Here is a 17,472-nt window from a genome sequence, read left to right as displayed (position 1 = left end):
GGTATTTTATTCTGGGACACAATAAGATATTTTAATTTGATCGGATCCAAAACAGAAGCTTGAATTTTGGTCCCCAAGGTAAAAACTGAGTACGGTTGGACAATCACAACAACTGCTCAACTGGGAAAATCTTGACCTTCAGTTGCCTCGGCCCCAAGCTTTGTAATTCCCTCCGTGTACCTTTCCACCTTTGTACCTCATTTTCCTTCTTTTGATCATCTGACCTAACATCTCCTTATGTGGCTGTTTTCATACTTTGTTATGCTCCGAGAAGCACCTTGGAATGTTACATTACACTAAAGGTGCTATATAAATACGAGTTGTTAGTTGTACTAAGAGATATTTCTGTTACTTTTGCCTATTTTGAAGCTGGAATCCGATGCCACCCTTTGCATGCATTGAGGTAAGCAGTTAGAATGCTGTCCACATCAATGCACAATGACAGCTACTGCTGTTATTTGAATTTGTCAATTCGCATTAAAATTCTGAAAATCAATAATCATTTGGATTTTTAACCAAAATATATAGTTGTTGAGAAACTATATAATGTTGAAATTGTATTTCTTATTGATTGATTTATTGATTTAGATTTATTGTCACGTAAACCGAGGTATAGGGAAAAGTATTGTTCTCCGTACAGTCGGGTAGATCATTCCGTACATGAAAAATATAGGACACATGATAAATACACAATGTAAATACGTAGGCACAGACATTGGGTGAAGCATATGGAATGTAGTGCTACTCAGTAGGGAAGATGGATGGAGAGATCAGTTCAGTCCATAAGGTGGTCATTCAGGAGTCTGGTAACAATGGGGAAGAATCTGTTTTTGAATCTGTTAGTGCAACTATGTTCATAGCCTTGAATGGCCTAAAGGCGTTGACAATCGAACTCAAAGGCTTGACAATTCTGATCAAAGTACCTTCCACACTAAGATTTGTTTCTTGGGACATTTTTTATGAGGAAAAAAAAATGGATAATACTCAGTGTCATGGGTTGATGTGTGATACCTGAAAGGTTCAATTGGCTTTTCTGATATGGGGAGGGGGGGTGCGAGGGGATATACAACATAACCTGATCAAGAAAAGGGGGAAATTGCCAGTGACCCAAGCCGGGAATCGAACCTGGGACTCTGGAGCTGTGAAGCAACAGTGCTACCTACTGTGCTACCGCACCAAAAATATGTACTTAACGTCCATAACCTGCTCACTCCAGCCACTTATGGCTGGAAAAATGCACGCAGCCTAATTTTGTTCTCATTTAAAAGACGGTGGCAGCTGCCATTCTGAATTTAAATGCCCGTAACGGCTGTTGAGCGATTCTCCCACAATCTGGACCACTGTGGGAACGCTGTGACCAGTCGCTCCGAGACCTTCCTGACTACATGGGTCGGGATCCGCACTTGAAAAACCCTGGGTTTGCTGCCGCCGCGTGGGGCCCAGGACAGGGTGCTCTCGGGGGTATGGGTTGGAGAGGGGAGGATCTCGGAAGTGTACCAGGTGATGCAGGAGGTAGACGAGGCCTCGGTGGAGGAAAGATAAATGGGAGGAGGAGCTGGGTGAGGAGATTGAGGAGGGGATGTGGGTGGATGCCCTAGAAAGGGTAAACTCCTCCTCTTAGTGTGCGAGGCTTAGCCTCATACAGTTTAAGGTACTGCATAGGGCTCATATGACCGGGACAAGGATGAGCCGTTTTTTTGGGACCGAGGACAGGTGTATTAGGTGCTCAGGGAGCCCAGCAAACCACAAACTTTTTTGTGAAAATGTGAAAATTTGAATAAAAATTATTTAATAAAAAAAGAAAAACCCTGGGTTAACAGACAGGAAATAGGTGGCACAGTGGTTAGCACTGTTGCTTCACAGCACCAGGGTCCCCGGTTCGATTCCCGGCTTGGTTCACTGTACGGAGTCTGCACGTTCTCCTGTGTCCGCATGGGTTTCCTCCGGGTGCTCTAGTTTCCTCCCACAAGCCCTGAAAGACATACTCTTCGGTAATTTGGACATTTTTGAATTCTCCCTCTGTATCTGAACAGGTGCCGGATGTGGCGACTAGGGGCTTTTCACAGTAACTTCATTGCAGTGTTAATGTAAGCCTACTTGTGACAATAAAGATTATTATTATTAACTGAAGAGTAGGAATTAATGGGTCTTTTAACTGGCAGGTGGTGACTAGTGGGATCCCGCATGGATCAGTGCTTTGGGCCACAGCTATACTTAATGCACACCAATGATTTAGATGATGGAAACAAATGTGATATTTCCAAGTTTGCTGACAACACAAAATTTGATGGGAATGTTAGTGGTGAAGAGGAAGTTAAGAGGTTCCAAGGTGATTTAGACAAGTTGAGTGAGTGAGCGAATACATGGCAGATGCAGCATAATGTGGATAAATTCACTTTAGACGGAGAAACAGAATGGGAGAGTATGAGTTGAATGCTGGTAGATTGGGAAATATTTATGTACAAAAGACTCTGTGTGTCCTTGTATACCTGTCATTGAAAGCAAGCAAGCAGCAAGTAACTCGGAATGCAAATATTATATTGGCCCTCATTGCGAGTGGACTTGAGTACAGGAGCAGGCATGTCTTACTGCAGCTGTGTAGAGCCTTGGAGGGACCACACCGGGATTATATGCAGTTTTGGTCTCCTTAGCTAAGAAAGGACATACTTGTTATAGAGGCAGTGTAGCAAACGTTCACCAGGTTGAATCCTCAGATGGCAGGATTGTGGAATAAGGAGAGAATGGGTTGACTGTGTTCAAGAATGAGATGGGATCTCATTGAAAGGTTTAAAATTCTGACACAGCTGGACAGACTGGATGCAGGGATGTTTTTTCCTCTAACTAGGGGAAGTTTAGAACAAGACGTCACAGACTCAGGATATAGGGTAGACCATTTAGGACTGAGATGAGGAGAAATTTCTTCAGTCAATGGTGGTGAACCTGTGGAATTCTCTACTGCAGAGGCTGTGGAGCCTAAGTCACTAAATATATTTAAGGAAATAGATAGATTTTTAGATTATAAAGGGGTGCATGTGGAAAAAGTGGGAGTATGGTGGAGCAGGCTCATAGGGCCGAGTGGCCTCCTCCTGTTCCTGTTTTCTATGTTTCTATGTCATGATGGCAATGATTGGCATCAAATATGTTATAAATGCAGCCACATTAAACTGGATTGCTCTAAGGAGGGTTAGCTAGCAGCATGGGGTACTCTTCAGTTGGCCCTAGCACAAAGGTCCTTGTGCTGCGATAGAAGTTCTGGCTTCATTTTAGTACTGTAATAGAAAATATAAAAGAAAATATGTCTTGAGGAAATTTAGCCTAACTGTGACCTTAGTAAGTCCAACTCATGCCTTCAGCCCTTAACGGTTAGCTAACCCAACAACTGTGTGGTGCTGGCTCAGTTGTGTATCAATATACTCTCCCTTGCATGGTGGACTTCAGAACCTCAATGTAAACCTCGTATCCTTTTCTCAGAAAGCTGCCGTAGAATCTGAGTGAGTTTCACAAACCATTCAGATTCTAAACCAGAATATGTGAGCAGAATCAATAAAAGCCACAATCTCACCTGCAGCCCCCAATCCCCAACACACCCACTACCAAGGAGCTTTATATCTCCATCGATCAACCAACATTTGGGAATTCGAATCCTTTAAGGGGAAGGAAGAGCAATGTTGTAAAATGTACTGCCTATTGTGTATGTGAAGAACTCCACTACGGATCTAAATGGGTCCATTTCCCTGCCACAGGTAAACTTTGCATTCAGAATATTGTACTGTAGTATATTTTGTTTATTCAGGTACTTGATGCTCTTCAACCTGTTATGAACATTCCTCGTGGGAATGAGAGAGTGATTTATCGTGCAAAGTTCAGTGCTATAACAGATACTGACATTAACAGTGCTATGAACCAGTTGGGAGAGCCAAATCGGAATGATTCTTTATCAGTGGATGCACGTCAAGAGCTGGACCTGAGAGTGGGATGTGCTTTTACCAGGTATGGCTAGTTTAAATATACATTATCTAGAAACGCTGGCTGCATATTCTGCTAGAGATTTGACTTCAAAGAAGGTGGTTAAGTGTTAGTAAATGGTGGACTTTCAACAGAAGGCTCATGAAATAAGTTGAGGAAAAAGAACTTCATTGTCTGTGGGTCATCTACCATAGTGGCATTGCAAGACGAGAATTTAGAGTTACAAGCTCTGGGGCAACAATGGCTGCTATGGAGCTCCAACTGAGTACTAATAGCTGCGAGGCAAATTTCAAGTTTCAAAATGGATCACAGTTGGATCCAAAGGTGCAAACATTTCATTCACTAAGCCTGCTTGTCACAAAATGTAACAACTAAGATAAATCGCTGAGAACACACCATGGGTGGATAATGTATCAAACATCCCAATCTTGTATAAATTGCTGGATTGGTAGCTTAAAAACTGGTGTACTGGTGCTTTAGCATAATGAAACATCCCAGAGTGTTTCACAGGAGCCTTGTAAAGCAAAGTATGATGTTATGCCTCATAAGGAAATATTAAGTCAGATGACCAAAGATTTGGTTGAAGAGATAGGATTAAGGAATATCTTAAAGGATGAAAGCCAGATGTAAGTGGGGGCACGGGGAGGGATGGGGCAGTGGTCTGAGCGTGGCACTTAGGCAACTGAGGGCATGGCCACCAGTAGTGGAGCAATTAAAATTGGGAATGCCCAAGAGGCCAAAATTAGACAAAATCTGATATCATGGAGGATTGTGGCATTGGAGGTGGTTACAGTATGGCGTGGGAGGAGGCCATTAAAGGACTTAATGGAAACAAGGATCAGAATTTTAAAATAAATGTGTTAATTGGTGTGGTGCCAGTGTAGGTCAGTGAGTACAGGGTGAGAGGAGAATGGAACTTCTTTGAGTTAAGACACGAGCAGCAGAGTTTTGGATGACCTCCATCTTAATGCAAGATAGGATATGGAGACTAGTGTGGGTAGTGTGAGAGTCTCAAATCAGGGTTGGATTGCACGAAGGATCAGCAGTGAGCCCCTTCTTCCCGAGTAAAGATTATAAGTCAAGACTTGGCGAAAGTGAGTAAATTGAAGTACCTGGGGTCAGTGGTGACAGAAGTAGGAGTATGGAAATTGAGTAACTGAGTAGTTCCAGTTGGAGTCATTAGAAGAAGTGCAGTGGAATGTTATGTGATGCGAAAATATCTTTAGGACTTCCGGTGGTGGCCATGCGGTAGACAGCCATGAACTTGGCGGCTCCAGCGCAGAGATTTTTGTTTCTCTTATCTATAGTCCCAATCGGACTTGTGATTGAGTGAGTGTTTGGCTTTGTGAACATGCCGGCAGTTTTTTTTAAAAGTGGTCCGGCATCCATCCAGTGAAAAGCAATGGTGGGAAAATAAACAACAGCAGTCTGACCGCGAGGCTCTGGAGAGCGTGGTCGAAGGCGCGATGGCGGCAGGCCTGAAGCCTGTGCTCCCGGCCCAATGGTCTACTGCACAGTTAGTGGACTTCTGTTGCCAATTTAATGGAATACTATAATAATGTTGCTCTTTAGAGTCGCCAATATGATACTGAGGCTCTTTTATGATATGATGTTCTGTCCCAACAGTGTCGCCAATACTGCGGGTGTTTCTATTTCTCTTACTGAACCACAAGGCTTTCCTGCATATCGGTCAAATGATTATACAACCAGTTCGTCAGTTCAAGTTCAAAGATGGTTTATTAACACACACGGGTTACTTCGACATGCAAGCACAATATACTACAAGTTAAACTACATCTATCAACTACAATAACCTATACTTAACTTCAGGAAACCGGCACTGTGCAAGTGGATAAGGCCTTTATCTTGATCACGTGGCTGGTTTGAAGAAGTGGCTCTCTGTCTCTGCTGGGCTCATCCGGCAGGTAGCGACCATTGGTCTTGAACTTGGCTGTCTGATCGTCATGCTGCAGTTGGGCTGGCACAGGCCGGATTCAAAGGAGGCTGGCACAGGCCGGGTCTAAAAGAGACTGAACCCATGGCTGTGTCCCTTTTTATCCTTCTGAGTTTTGCGCTCTTTGGGGCGGTGCTTAATCTTGGACCCAATAATTCGACATGGCTTCAATCACTGCCTTCGATTTTGGCCAATAGAGGGGCGGGTGCCTTGGTGGCTGGGCGGGTCCTTAGCGGTCATTGTCCTTGGCAGTTGGGCTCTCTGAGTAAAGGGAGTGGCGCCGATCAGTCTGTGGTTGTATCGGTTTCTTGAGTGCAGTCCTATTGTTCTGGGGAAATGGGCCATTAGATTGCAAACGAGCGGGGGTTTCGATCAGGTCTAGCTATTTGGGTTGCAAATACACAGAAGCTCTGTATCTATGGGTTGGCCATAATTCCCGTGGTCCTTTGCAGGTGGCCATCTCAGATGGCTACACTTCTTAACCTCAGAATTCTGGAAACAGAGGATGGAAACCTCCGAAGATCTGGTAAGGACCATTGACCAGCTATAGAAAAGGTTGAGCAACGGGTGGAGTCCCAGGGTGCTTTGTTCCAAAATATGGAGGAGTCTGTCGCCGAACAGGAGGACCCGGCTGGCTGTGATGGAAGCAGAGCATTCCCTGATTGCTGGTTGTTTTAAAAATGTGAGGAATAGAGTGGATGATCTAGAGAACCGTGAGCTGAATGTCCGGATAGTGAGTCTATCGGAGGGACTGGAAGGTCCCCAACCTTCAGAGTATGTGACACAGATGCTGCAGAAGCTGGTTGGTGAGAGGTTTTTAATCATCCCCCAGAGGTGGACCGCACATACAGGGCGTTGAGAAGGAAACCGTAGGCAGGTGAATAACCAACGGTGATGGTGGTATGTCTGCATAGATTCCTGAACAAGGAGAAAATCCTGAGATGGGCTAGGCAGGCGAAGAAAAGCAAGTGGGAGTTGAGCGTTATCAAGATATGCCCCAATTGGGATAAGGAACTGGCTAAATGGGCGGCACGGTAGCACTGTGGTTAGCACTGTCGCTTCACAGCTAAATGGAGCCAGTTTGATTCCTGGCGTGGGTCACTGTCTGTGCGAAGATTCCTCCCCGTGTCTGCGTGGGTTTCCTCCCACAGTCGAAAGATATGCAGGTTAGGCAGATTGGCCATGCTAAATTGCCCTTGGTGTCCAAAGAGGTTGGGTGGGGTTGTTGGGTTATGGGTATGGGGCAGAGGTGTGGGCTTAAGTGGGGTGCTCTTTCCAAGGGCTGGTGCAGACTTGATAGGCCGAATGGCGCCTCTGTGCACTGTAAATTCTATGTCTAAAGGCAGTTCTCCAGAAGGAAGGTGAGATTTGGTATGTTGTATCTGGCCCGCTTGTGGATCACCTTGCGTAAAAGGGAATACTTTTTGGACTCCGCGGAGGAGGCGGATAAGTTTCTTCAAGACCAAGAGATTGGGAACTCGTAAATGTGTTAAACTTTTAAAATGTTCTTGTTCTGAGTTGTAGGGGGACTGTATTATTAGTTTAGTTGTTGTGTATTCTAATACTGTTACTAAGTTCCTCTGTTCATCTTTTGAAGTGGGGCTAATGCTCATGGGATTGGAGGGGTGAAGGGGGGAGCAATCTGCTTACTTGGGTGCTTTCCTTTTTTTATTTGTCTGGGATTGGATATGGGTGATTTGGCGAGTTCAGGGTAGTTGTGGGCTTCGTGCGGGAGCCACCATGCTGGTGTGTAAACCAGTAAACTGAAGGAATGTGGGGAACAAAATGGTGTAAGTGGGGTAGGGTTTCGTACATTTGTTTTGTTTAATTTGAGTGGGGGGTTGTGGAGGGGTATATAGGATAGCTGACGGTCTGAGCTTTATTTATGTGCTGCGATCTGGAAGTCAATGGCAGTGGAAGCCTGGTGGTGGCCTCATTAGGTGTGTCCTGAGGACCCGGGGGGTTTGGCTCAAACAAAATTATGGCTGATTGACGGGGGCGGAGGAGGGTTGCGGGCACAGGCAGAACCCCCTCACTTAATTGATAACTTGGAATGCTTGAGTCTGATTTCCCTCCTGAATATTGATGCAAAGCTTCTGGCAAATATCTTGGCCACCCGTATTGAGGGTTGTGTGATGGAAGTGATTGAAGAGGATCAGACTGACTTTGTAAAAGACTGAGCGTTGACCTATAATATTCGGAAGCTACTTGACGGTATCATGATTCCCACTGGAGGAAATGTGGTGGAGGTTGTGCTGTCAATGGATGGCGAGAAAGCATTTGAGTGGGTGTACCTTTTTGACGTTTTGGAACGGTTTGGGTTTGGGCGGGGATTTGTGGACTGGGTTAAATTGTTGTACACAGCCCTGAAAGCAAGCATCTCCACTAACGGGGTTAGTTCTGGGTACTTTACTGGGTACTTTACTCTGCAGCTTGGGCCGAGGCAGGGGTGCCCGCACTCGCCTTTTTTGCCTTTGCGATTGAACCTTTAGCATTGGCTCTTTGGATGCCTGGAGAGTGGAGGGGTATTAAGCGAGGGAGAGTGGAGGGGTATTAAGAGAGGAGGAGTGGAACATCGGCTTTCCTTGTATGCGGATGATCTCCTACTGTATGTTTCCAACCCCCTGGAGTCAATTAATAAGATCCTGAGAATTCTGAATGAATTCGACTCCTTTTCTGGATACAAACTTAATACGGCAAAGTGTGAAATGTTCTTCATTGGATCCCGAGAGCGGGATGGGTATTTGAGTGGGATCCCGTTTTGCCTGGCTAGAAAGAGCTTTCGCTATTTGGGGATTCAGGTGGCGCGGAATTAGGCTCAACTTTACAAACTCAAACTGACATGCTTAGTAGAGGGATGAAAGAAGAGTTCAAATGGTGGGATAGTCTGCCTTTATCTTTGTCCGGTGATGGCAATCCTACCAATATTCCTTTTTGTTTTTCAGAACCTCCTAATCTTTCTTTCTTTTCTTTTTCTTCTTTTAAAAAATTTAGCGTACCCAATTTACTTTTTCTGATTAAGGGGCAATTTAGCGTGACCAATCCACCTAGCCTCCACATTTTTGGGTTGTGAGGGCGAAACCCACGCAAACATGGGGAGAATGTGCAACTTCCACACGGACAGTGACCCAGAGCCGGGATCGGACCTGGGACCTCGGCGCCGTGAGGCTGCAGGGCTAACCACTGCCCACCATGCTGCCTCCTCCAAATCTTTCTGCCCAAATCCTTTTTCAGAAAGATTAATAGACTTGCCTTGGGCTTTGTATGGGCGGAAGGGTCCCCTGTAATAAAAGGGTTTGTCTGGAGAGGAGTAGACGAGGGGGTGGCCTGGCCCTTCCCGATTTTCAGTGTTATTACTGAGCTGCTACTATTGTTATGGTCCAAAGATGATTGTTGGACCAGGGGTCAGTATGGTGTTGAGTGGAGGAAGCCTCGTATAGAGGAACTTCCTTAAAGGCATTGGTTTTGGCTCCCCTTCCTTTTCGCCGGGTAGGTATTTATCAAACCCAGTGGTGGTTTCCACTTTGAGGGTTTGGAACCAGTGCCGATTAAATTTTCGTTTGGAGGGCATGTAAGGCTCAGATTTGTGGCAACCACAAATTCCAGCGAGCTTGGACGCCAGATTTAAGGAATTGGACCGTTTGGGGATCCACGTCTTTGAGGAGACCTGTTCTTGGGTGGGAAGTTTGCAGACCTAACTGAGGTGACGGAGGCCTATCAAATACCATTGGGTAATGAGTTTAGGTATCTTCAGAGAGGGCTTTTTTGAGCAAAGAGTTGAGTTCATTCCCAATGTTACTGCCCTTGAATCAACAGGACAGGCTCCTCTTGGATGTTGAGATTGGAGGGGGTAAGATCTCCAATGTGTATGCTGAGTTAGCCAATAGGGAGGTAGTCTCGATGGCGTTGATGCGGCAGAAATAGGAAGAGGAGTTGGGAGGTGCGGTGCGGGCCTGGATTTCGGAGAAAGCGTTGCGTAGGGTAAATGCTTCCTCATCTTGTGCTAGGCTCAGTCTTGTGCAGCTTAAGGTTGTGTACAGAGCACATGTGTCACCAGCTAGACTGAACTGTTTGTTCCCGGCTGATCAATGGACGTGATGTGCTGGATCTCCTGCGAACCATGTCCACTTGTTCTGGTCCTATCCAAAACTAGTGTGTTTTTGGAAGGGTGTTACTGATGTACTATCTTGCGTGGTGGGGGTAGTGGTCACACCTCCATGGGTAGCTATCTTTGATGTGCCTGAGGATCTTGGTGCCATGGTGGGTAAGGGGGCAGATGTCATGGCACTTGCCCTTACTTGCACGAAGGAGAATTTACGCACTGGGTCATGGGTGCAGGACTTTGCTGAGTTCCTTCATTTGGAGAAGGTCAGGTTTGCCATTAGAGATTTGGATGAGGGGTTCTCCGTGAGGTGGAAGCTGTTCATCTAGAACATAGAACATAGAACAGTACAGTACATCTACTATTAGACCATCAGTGGCGGGAGGGGTAATAGTAATTTTGTCGACTGTTAAGAGGCAGGGCTTCATTATTTTGTTTTACTAAGAAATAAAAATGTTTACTTTTTTTCTCGTTGAGGGAGTTGCTGTCATAATTGTGTATACATATATAGGGGGGCTCCTGCTGTTATTGTATTATTATACTGTTATATGTATTGTTAATATGTTATGCGGTGTTTGTTGTTTAATGTCATGGATTGTTCCTATTTTTGTATTCTCTATGCTTTGAAAATGCCTTCAATAAATTATCTTTTTTTTAAAAAAAGAAACATATCTCTGAAACTGAAAAAATGTATCGATATGAAAATTGAGATTACATAGTGCAGAAATTTGGGGAACATCAAGAAGAGGAATAGCAGTTGGATACTATTGAGATACAGATGCTGAGGTGGATATGTGGAGTAATTAAAAAGAACAAAATCAGGAACCAGCATATCAGGACATCAGTGAAGATTGTGGGAGCAATGAAAGAATTGTACTAGTACAGTCATCTGTGGCAAGAGCTCAAGAAACAGGAGTAGACCTTCGAGCCTTCTCCACCTTTCAGTACTATCATGGCTTATCTTGGGCTTCATCTGCATTTTCTTTTTTTTTTAAATAATTTTTATTCAAATTTTCACATTTTCACAAAAAAGAAAACAGTAACAGAAAATAAAAAGAACAAACCCCCCCCATATATACAAAAGAGAAACAATAAATAAATGCCCGTCGTTAGCGAAGATTCAACCCAAAACAAAAACAAAGAGCCCCCCCCCCCCCCCCCCAGGTTGCTGCTGCTGCTGACATTTTGATTTTACCGTTCTGCCAGGAGATCTAGGAATGGTTGCCATCTCCTGAAAAACCCCTGCACTGACCCTCTCAGGGCAAATTTCACCTTCTTCATCTGCATTTTCTTGCCCATTCCCCATATCCCTTAATCTTCTGAGGCACCAAAAAGCTGTCCTAGTCTGAAATGTATTCAATGATGGGCATTCACAAACCTCTTGTGGTAGAGAATGGAAAATGTTGATGACCATTTGATTGCAGTAATTTCTCCTCCTCTCAGTCCTAAATGAGCAGCCCCCTTATCCTGAGACTAGGTCCATGGATTTTAGATTCTCTGGCCAGCAGAAAAAATCTCTGTGTCCACCCTATCAAGTCCCTTCAGAATTTTGCAGGTTTCGATGAGATTGTCTCTCATTCTAAACTCCAGAGAATATAACCCCAGTTTACTCAGGCTCTCATCATAGGACAACACCTCATCCCAGGGACCAGTTTAGTGTACCTATGCTGTACCGCCTCTGATGTAAATGTATCCGTCTTCAATTTAGAGACCAAAACTGCACACTGTATTCCAGATGTGGTTTCACCAAAATCCTGTACAGTTGTACCAAGACTTCTTTATTCTTGTACACCAGTCCACTTGCACTAATGGTCAACATGCCATTTGCCTTTCTAATTGCTTGCTGCATCTGCATGCTAACCTTGTATGGGCTGTTGCTCGTTTTGCTAAGTGTGCTTTACACTTAATTGCTCTGTTTTATAACCTTGCTCTAGAGTCGCCAGGTATCTTTATGATACCACCACGAGGTTCAAGTTCAAGTGCTGATCAATAACTCAATACACCAGTTAGTAAGGTTCAAATCAAAACACATTTATTATATACACAGTCAATCGCTACTCATGCATAAAATACTAAAGAACTAGACTATTTCTACCACTAAAGGCCAATACTTAGCTTTGGAAAAGGAACCCACTGGGTCAGGGAACAATGGCCTCTCATTCGATCCTGAGACTGCAGGCTTCCAGCTGGAATGGACAAAGGGTCAGGAGCGCCTATCTCGTAGCGTGCGTTGACTGGACACTTACTTGTTGGTGCAGCTGCTAGGCAAGTCTCTCCGAGTTGAGAGTCACGGTCAAGAGTTCTTAGAGAGCTGCCAAGAACACCGAATTGAACTTGGGGACTCTATTTTATAGTCCCCAGGGGCTTCGCGCCTTTTTTGGGCGGACCCCGTACCTGGCTCCAATTGATTGGACCATGTTCCAATCGATTGGTTTGATTTCCCCAATACTGGGGCTGTTCCCTGATCGCTGGGCGGTTCCTAAGTGTCCGTTGGCTTCTTTTGTGTTGGCTCCTGCTGGCGCCGAGGAGTCTGGCTTTACCTCGATTATCTTTAACTGTTGCTATTGTTCCCGGGGATCGCTCATTAATATGTAGATGGTCGTCAGTTTCAGTGCTGTCTACTTTCTGCAACTTGAATATACAGGACACTTTGTATTCTGCTTGCTTTTCTGAGCCTGTCCATTTTTCCCTGCGTTCTTAGCGAATCTCCATTTTAAACTCAAAGTGGCCAACCCAGGTGGCTACAGGGCACATCAACGCTTACAAGTTTCTCACCTCTTTTTTTAAAACAAATTTTGGTTAACTTCACACTTTTCCATATCGGGGTTTACAAAATGTGGGTTGTGACCCGTGGGTGGGTTGTGGCCGGGTGTCAGAAAGGTTCGTGGGGCAATCGGTTGCGGTCTTCCCGATCCCAAAAGAATCGCCCAATGGCTACTACTAATATTTAAAACATCTGTATTATCAGTTGAGCAGTCTTCCAACCATAAGAGGCAACATTGAGCAGGTCATGCATCCTGCATGTACACTTGATGCCAAGCACCCTGTGTGCACATGCTTTTGGCACGAAATCAAGGAGGTGAGCTTCTTCTGTTTTCTAGCTGCTAGCAAGGCAAGAGGACCGTAAAGATGGATTGTTTTGTTACAAGAAAAAGACGGCTAGAGACACAAATAAGCAGTGTATCTACTGGCCAGAATCTTGTATTGGAATCTGCTGGAGAGCTTCACAGGAGAGTCCACGACATGACACAGTAGTGCTAATCTTAGCTCTGTACAGAGTACTAGGGCCTCCGGTGAACAGCCTACAGAAAGGTTTGGCAAGTACGAGTGCAAAACTAAAACTACTACATGCTCCCCACACTGCTACGGCACATTGAAGAAAACAGTGTAAGGGACCTTTCCAATGAGCCTTATTCAGTCGTATCTGGCTGCGCTGATCAACATTTTTTGTTGCTACTTTCCAGAGGACAAGATTCAGATTCTGAAAGAGAAGAGGTGAGTGAAAATCCCTTTGAAATTGAGACCCCAGAATCCGGTATTAACTTGCAGCTGACTCCAAACAAGGAGACTGAGCTGCTGTAACTGACCTCTGACAGCACATTGTAAAAAATGGCACAGGTCCATGAGGTTGTCAGCATTGTGGAATAGCATTTCCCAGGCGTATCTAATGCTGAGTAAAACGAGCATTTTGTTGCTATTGCCCTTCACGATGACCCACATGTGTAAAGTTGGATTTTCCATTCTCACAAAGATCAAGGAACAACGGAACCGGCAAAACTCCGCATAATAAGCGCATTGCTCTCTCCTACTGTGAACTGATTGAAGTGAGCTTGAGGATCAAGCAGGCAGACCTGTTGCATAGAAAGGTAGGAAAAATAGGCGCAGGAGGAGGCCATTCAGCCCTTCACGCACACTCCGCCATTCATTCGATCATGGCTGATCATCCAATTCAGTAGCCTAATTCTGCCACACACTGCAGTCCCCTACCCCTCTGTTGTGTAGTGTAATGAAATAATCTAGCCTGCATGAAGGTGATGAATGAAGGTTTTGGCCCCAGCTGAACTGTGGGGGGCAAAATCGGGTGATGTTACAGAGATTGGAAATAGGTAGCCTTAGTGATGGCACAAATATGACGTTTGAAGCTCATCTCTGGATCAAATGGGGCAACGTGGTTCTAATGAACTGGCTTACCCTCCGACTGTTGCTAGGGAGAGGGATGAAGTCAGTAGCTAGGGAATGGAGTTTGGTGCGCAAACAAAACACAATGGCTTCAGTCTTTCCTGTATTTAATTGGAGAACGTTTCTGCTCATCCTGCCTGGATGTTGGATAGCAAGTCTGATAATTTAGTAGTAGTGGAGGATCCTAGAGTGTTGGTGCAATGGAGTTGACACTCTTCAGCAAATCAGGGGATGCCACTAATTGGTGTCATGCAGATGTGAATTTGATGGGGGAGGAGGTTAACGATGGATCATTCGGCAGCACCAGAGGTAATGGTGTAGGAAATAGAAGAAAAGCCCATTGCAAATGGAACCAAGTGAGAAAGGTCCCACCCAACTGGACAGCAATGGAAAGACATAGGAGGAGGATAGTGTGGTCAACTGTGTCAAAGGCTGCACATGAGGCGTGGAGGTTTATCTTTGTCACAGTTGCATAGGATGCATTTGTGATTTTGATAAGAGCTGTTTAGATATTATGACGGGTGGAATCTGATTGGAGGGATTCAAAGATGGAGTTCTGGGGAACGTGGGAATGCATTTTGGGACAATAGTTTGCAAGAACAGTGAAGTTGAGGTTTTTTTTTAGGAGAGGTTCATTGACTCAGTACACCTATAAATTTGAAGTCATGGTCAGGGACCTCAGGGTTAACATTCATATGGCAGACTTTCAAACTTTCAATGCTGGCATAGAATTTGGAATCACAAGTGCTAAACCTGCGAATAGTTTCCACTGAATTTACAAAAGGGTCTGCAAGAACATAGAACATACAGTGCAGAAGGAGGCCATTCGGCCAATTGATGGCAGAATTGAAGGAGAAAGGAACAAAACCTGAAGCGTGAATACTGTTAACAATATTGACTAACTTGGGGGAAGGTGGGTGATCAGTTTAGTGGCAGTAGGAATGAGGGGACAGGAAGTGGGTCTCCTGGACAAGATGTTCTCAGACTGATCATATTGGAGTTGGGAAGAAACTAGAGAAAGATGCGAGTACAGGGCTAGGACATGGTGGAGCATTGAAGGAAGTTTTTCTGATAGGTGAGTGGAAGGGAAGGACTTCAGTCGTAATGAAGTGATTCGAGAGGTTGGTCATGAAGCGTATCACCTCCATACTCCCAGAATGCCTTGATCCACTGCAATTCTCATACCGTCGCAACCGGTCCACAGCAGGCGCCATCTCCCTGGCCCTACACTCAACCCGAGAGCATCTCAACGTGAAGGACTCCTACATCAGACTCCTATTTATTGACCACAGCTCCGCCTTCAACACCATAATCCCAGCCAAGCTCGTATCAAAGCTCCAAAACCTAGGATTTGGCTCCTCACTGTGCAACTGGATCCTCAACTTTCTAACCCACAGACCACAATCAGTAAGAATAAACAACAACACCTCCTCCACAATAGTACTCAATACCGGGGCCCTGCAAGGCTGCGTACTTAGCCCCCTACTATACTCCCTGTACACACACGACTGCGTGACAAAATTTGCTTCCAATTCCATCTGCAAGTGTGCTGACGATAAGACCATAGTTGGCCAGATCTCGAATAATGACGATTCAGAATACAGGAGGGAGATTAAGAAACTAGTGGAGTGGTGCAGCGACAACAATCTATCCCTCAATGCCAGCAAAACCAAAGAGCTGGTCATTGACTTGAGAAAGCAAAGTACCTATCAGCATCAACGGGGCTGAGGTGGAGATGGTCTCAAATTCCTAGGGGTACACATCTCCAAAGATCCGTCCTAGTCCACCCACGTTGACGCTACCACCAAGAAAGCACAACAGCGCCTATACTTCCTCAGAAAACTAAGAAAATTCGGCATGCCCACATTAATTCTTACCAACTTTACAGATACACTATAGAAAGCATCCTATCTGGCTGCATCATAGCCTGGTATGGCAACTGCTCGGCCCAAGACCGCAAGAAACTTCAGAGAGTCATGAACACAGCCCAGTCCATCACACAAACCTGCCTCCCATCCATTGACTCCATTTACATCTCCCACAGCCTGGGGAAAACAGGCAGCATAATCAAAGACCCCTCCCACCCGGCCTACTCACTGTTTCAACTTCTTCCATCGAGCAGGAGATACAAAAGTCTGAAAACGCGCACGAACAGACTCAAAAGCTTCTTCCCCGCTGTTACCAGACTCCTAAACGACCCTCTTATGGACTGACCTGATTAACACATCACCCCTGTATGCTTCACCCGATGCCGGTGTTATCTAGTTTCGAGTCAGATGATTCTTTGTCAAAGGCTAACGTTTCGAGTCAGATGATCCTGTGTCAAAGGGTCACCTGGGCTTTGACAAAGGGTCATCTGGATTCGAAACGTTAGTTCTTTTCTCTCCCTACAGATGCTGCTAGACCTGCTGAGATTTTCCTGCATTTTCTCTTTTGGTTCCAGCCGCACACTGTCCTGCTTAGAAAGGTATTGCTGTTACTTGCTAAAACTAGTTCCCAGTGTATACAATGCACAAATTGTTGGATTTTCCATGTAAAAGTAAACTGCTGGGCTTTGGGAGGAACTTTCATTTGTGCTCTTGAAGGGAAGCTTTTATGAAAGACGGTGATGTGAATTACAAAGAAAAAAAAGTCTGAAGTGTGTTGCTTGTACGGAGCCTCTTTGTGATGAGTCTGACTGGTAGGTAGCCCTTAGAAGATCAGAAAGTTACTATTTCTCAGTGTAGAGTGACCCATGCTTTTGCTACTATGTTTTTTCAGATTTCAGACCAAGTACTTCCAGGGCAAATATGGGAATTTGGACAGTTCCCTCATCTCATTTGGACCCTGCCAGACACCCACTCTTGGTTTCTGCGTCGAGAGGCATGACAAGATCCAGTCTTTCAAGCCTGAGGCTTACTGGGTTCTACAGGCAAAGGTTTGTGTTGAAATTCCATGAACTCTGAGTAATCTTGGTGCATTTAAGAACAACAAAGAACAAAGAAAATTACAGCTCAGGAACAGGCCCTTCGGCCCTCCCAGCCTGCGCCAATCCAGATCCTTTATCTAAACCTGTCGCCTATTTCCCAAGGATCTACTTCCCTCTGTTCCCCACCCATTCATATATCTGTCCAGATGCATCTTAAATGATGCTATCGTGCCCGCCTCTACCACCTCCGCTGGCAAAGCGTTCCAGGCACCCTCCACCCTCTGCGTAAAAAAACTTTCCACGCACATCTCCCTTAAACTTTCCCCCTCTCACCTTGAAATCGTGACCTTGTAATTGACACGC

At 45.1% G+C, this 17,472-nt stretch overlaps 1 protein-coding gene across 1 annotated transcript in view; it reads left to right on the top strand.

Annotated features, from left to right (window-relative positions):
- top3b (DNA topoisomerase III beta) overlaps nt 1-17,472 on the top strand; it is a 95,479-nt gene that overhangs the window by 18,392 nt on the left and 59,615 nt on the right. Inside the window, exons 5-6 of the mRNA XM_038793200.1 lie at nt 3,794-3,990; nt 16,962-17,118. Coding sequence (XP_038649128.1) covers nt 3,794-3,990; nt 16,962-17,118 — 354 coding nt within the window. The remainder of the gene's footprint in view (nt 1-3,793; nt 3,991-16,961; nt 17,119-17,472) is intronic.

The sequence above is a fragment of the Scyliorhinus canicula genome, chromosome 1 (genome assembly GCF_902713615.1).
Source record: "Scyliorhinus canicula chromosome 1, sScyCan1.1, whole genome shotgun sequence".
NCBI lineage: Eukaryota > Metazoa > Chordata > Chondrichthyes > Carcharhiniformes > Scyliorhinidae > Scyliorhinus > Scyliorhinus canicula.
This window is presented reverse-complemented; position numbering and strand designations above follow the sequence as displayed.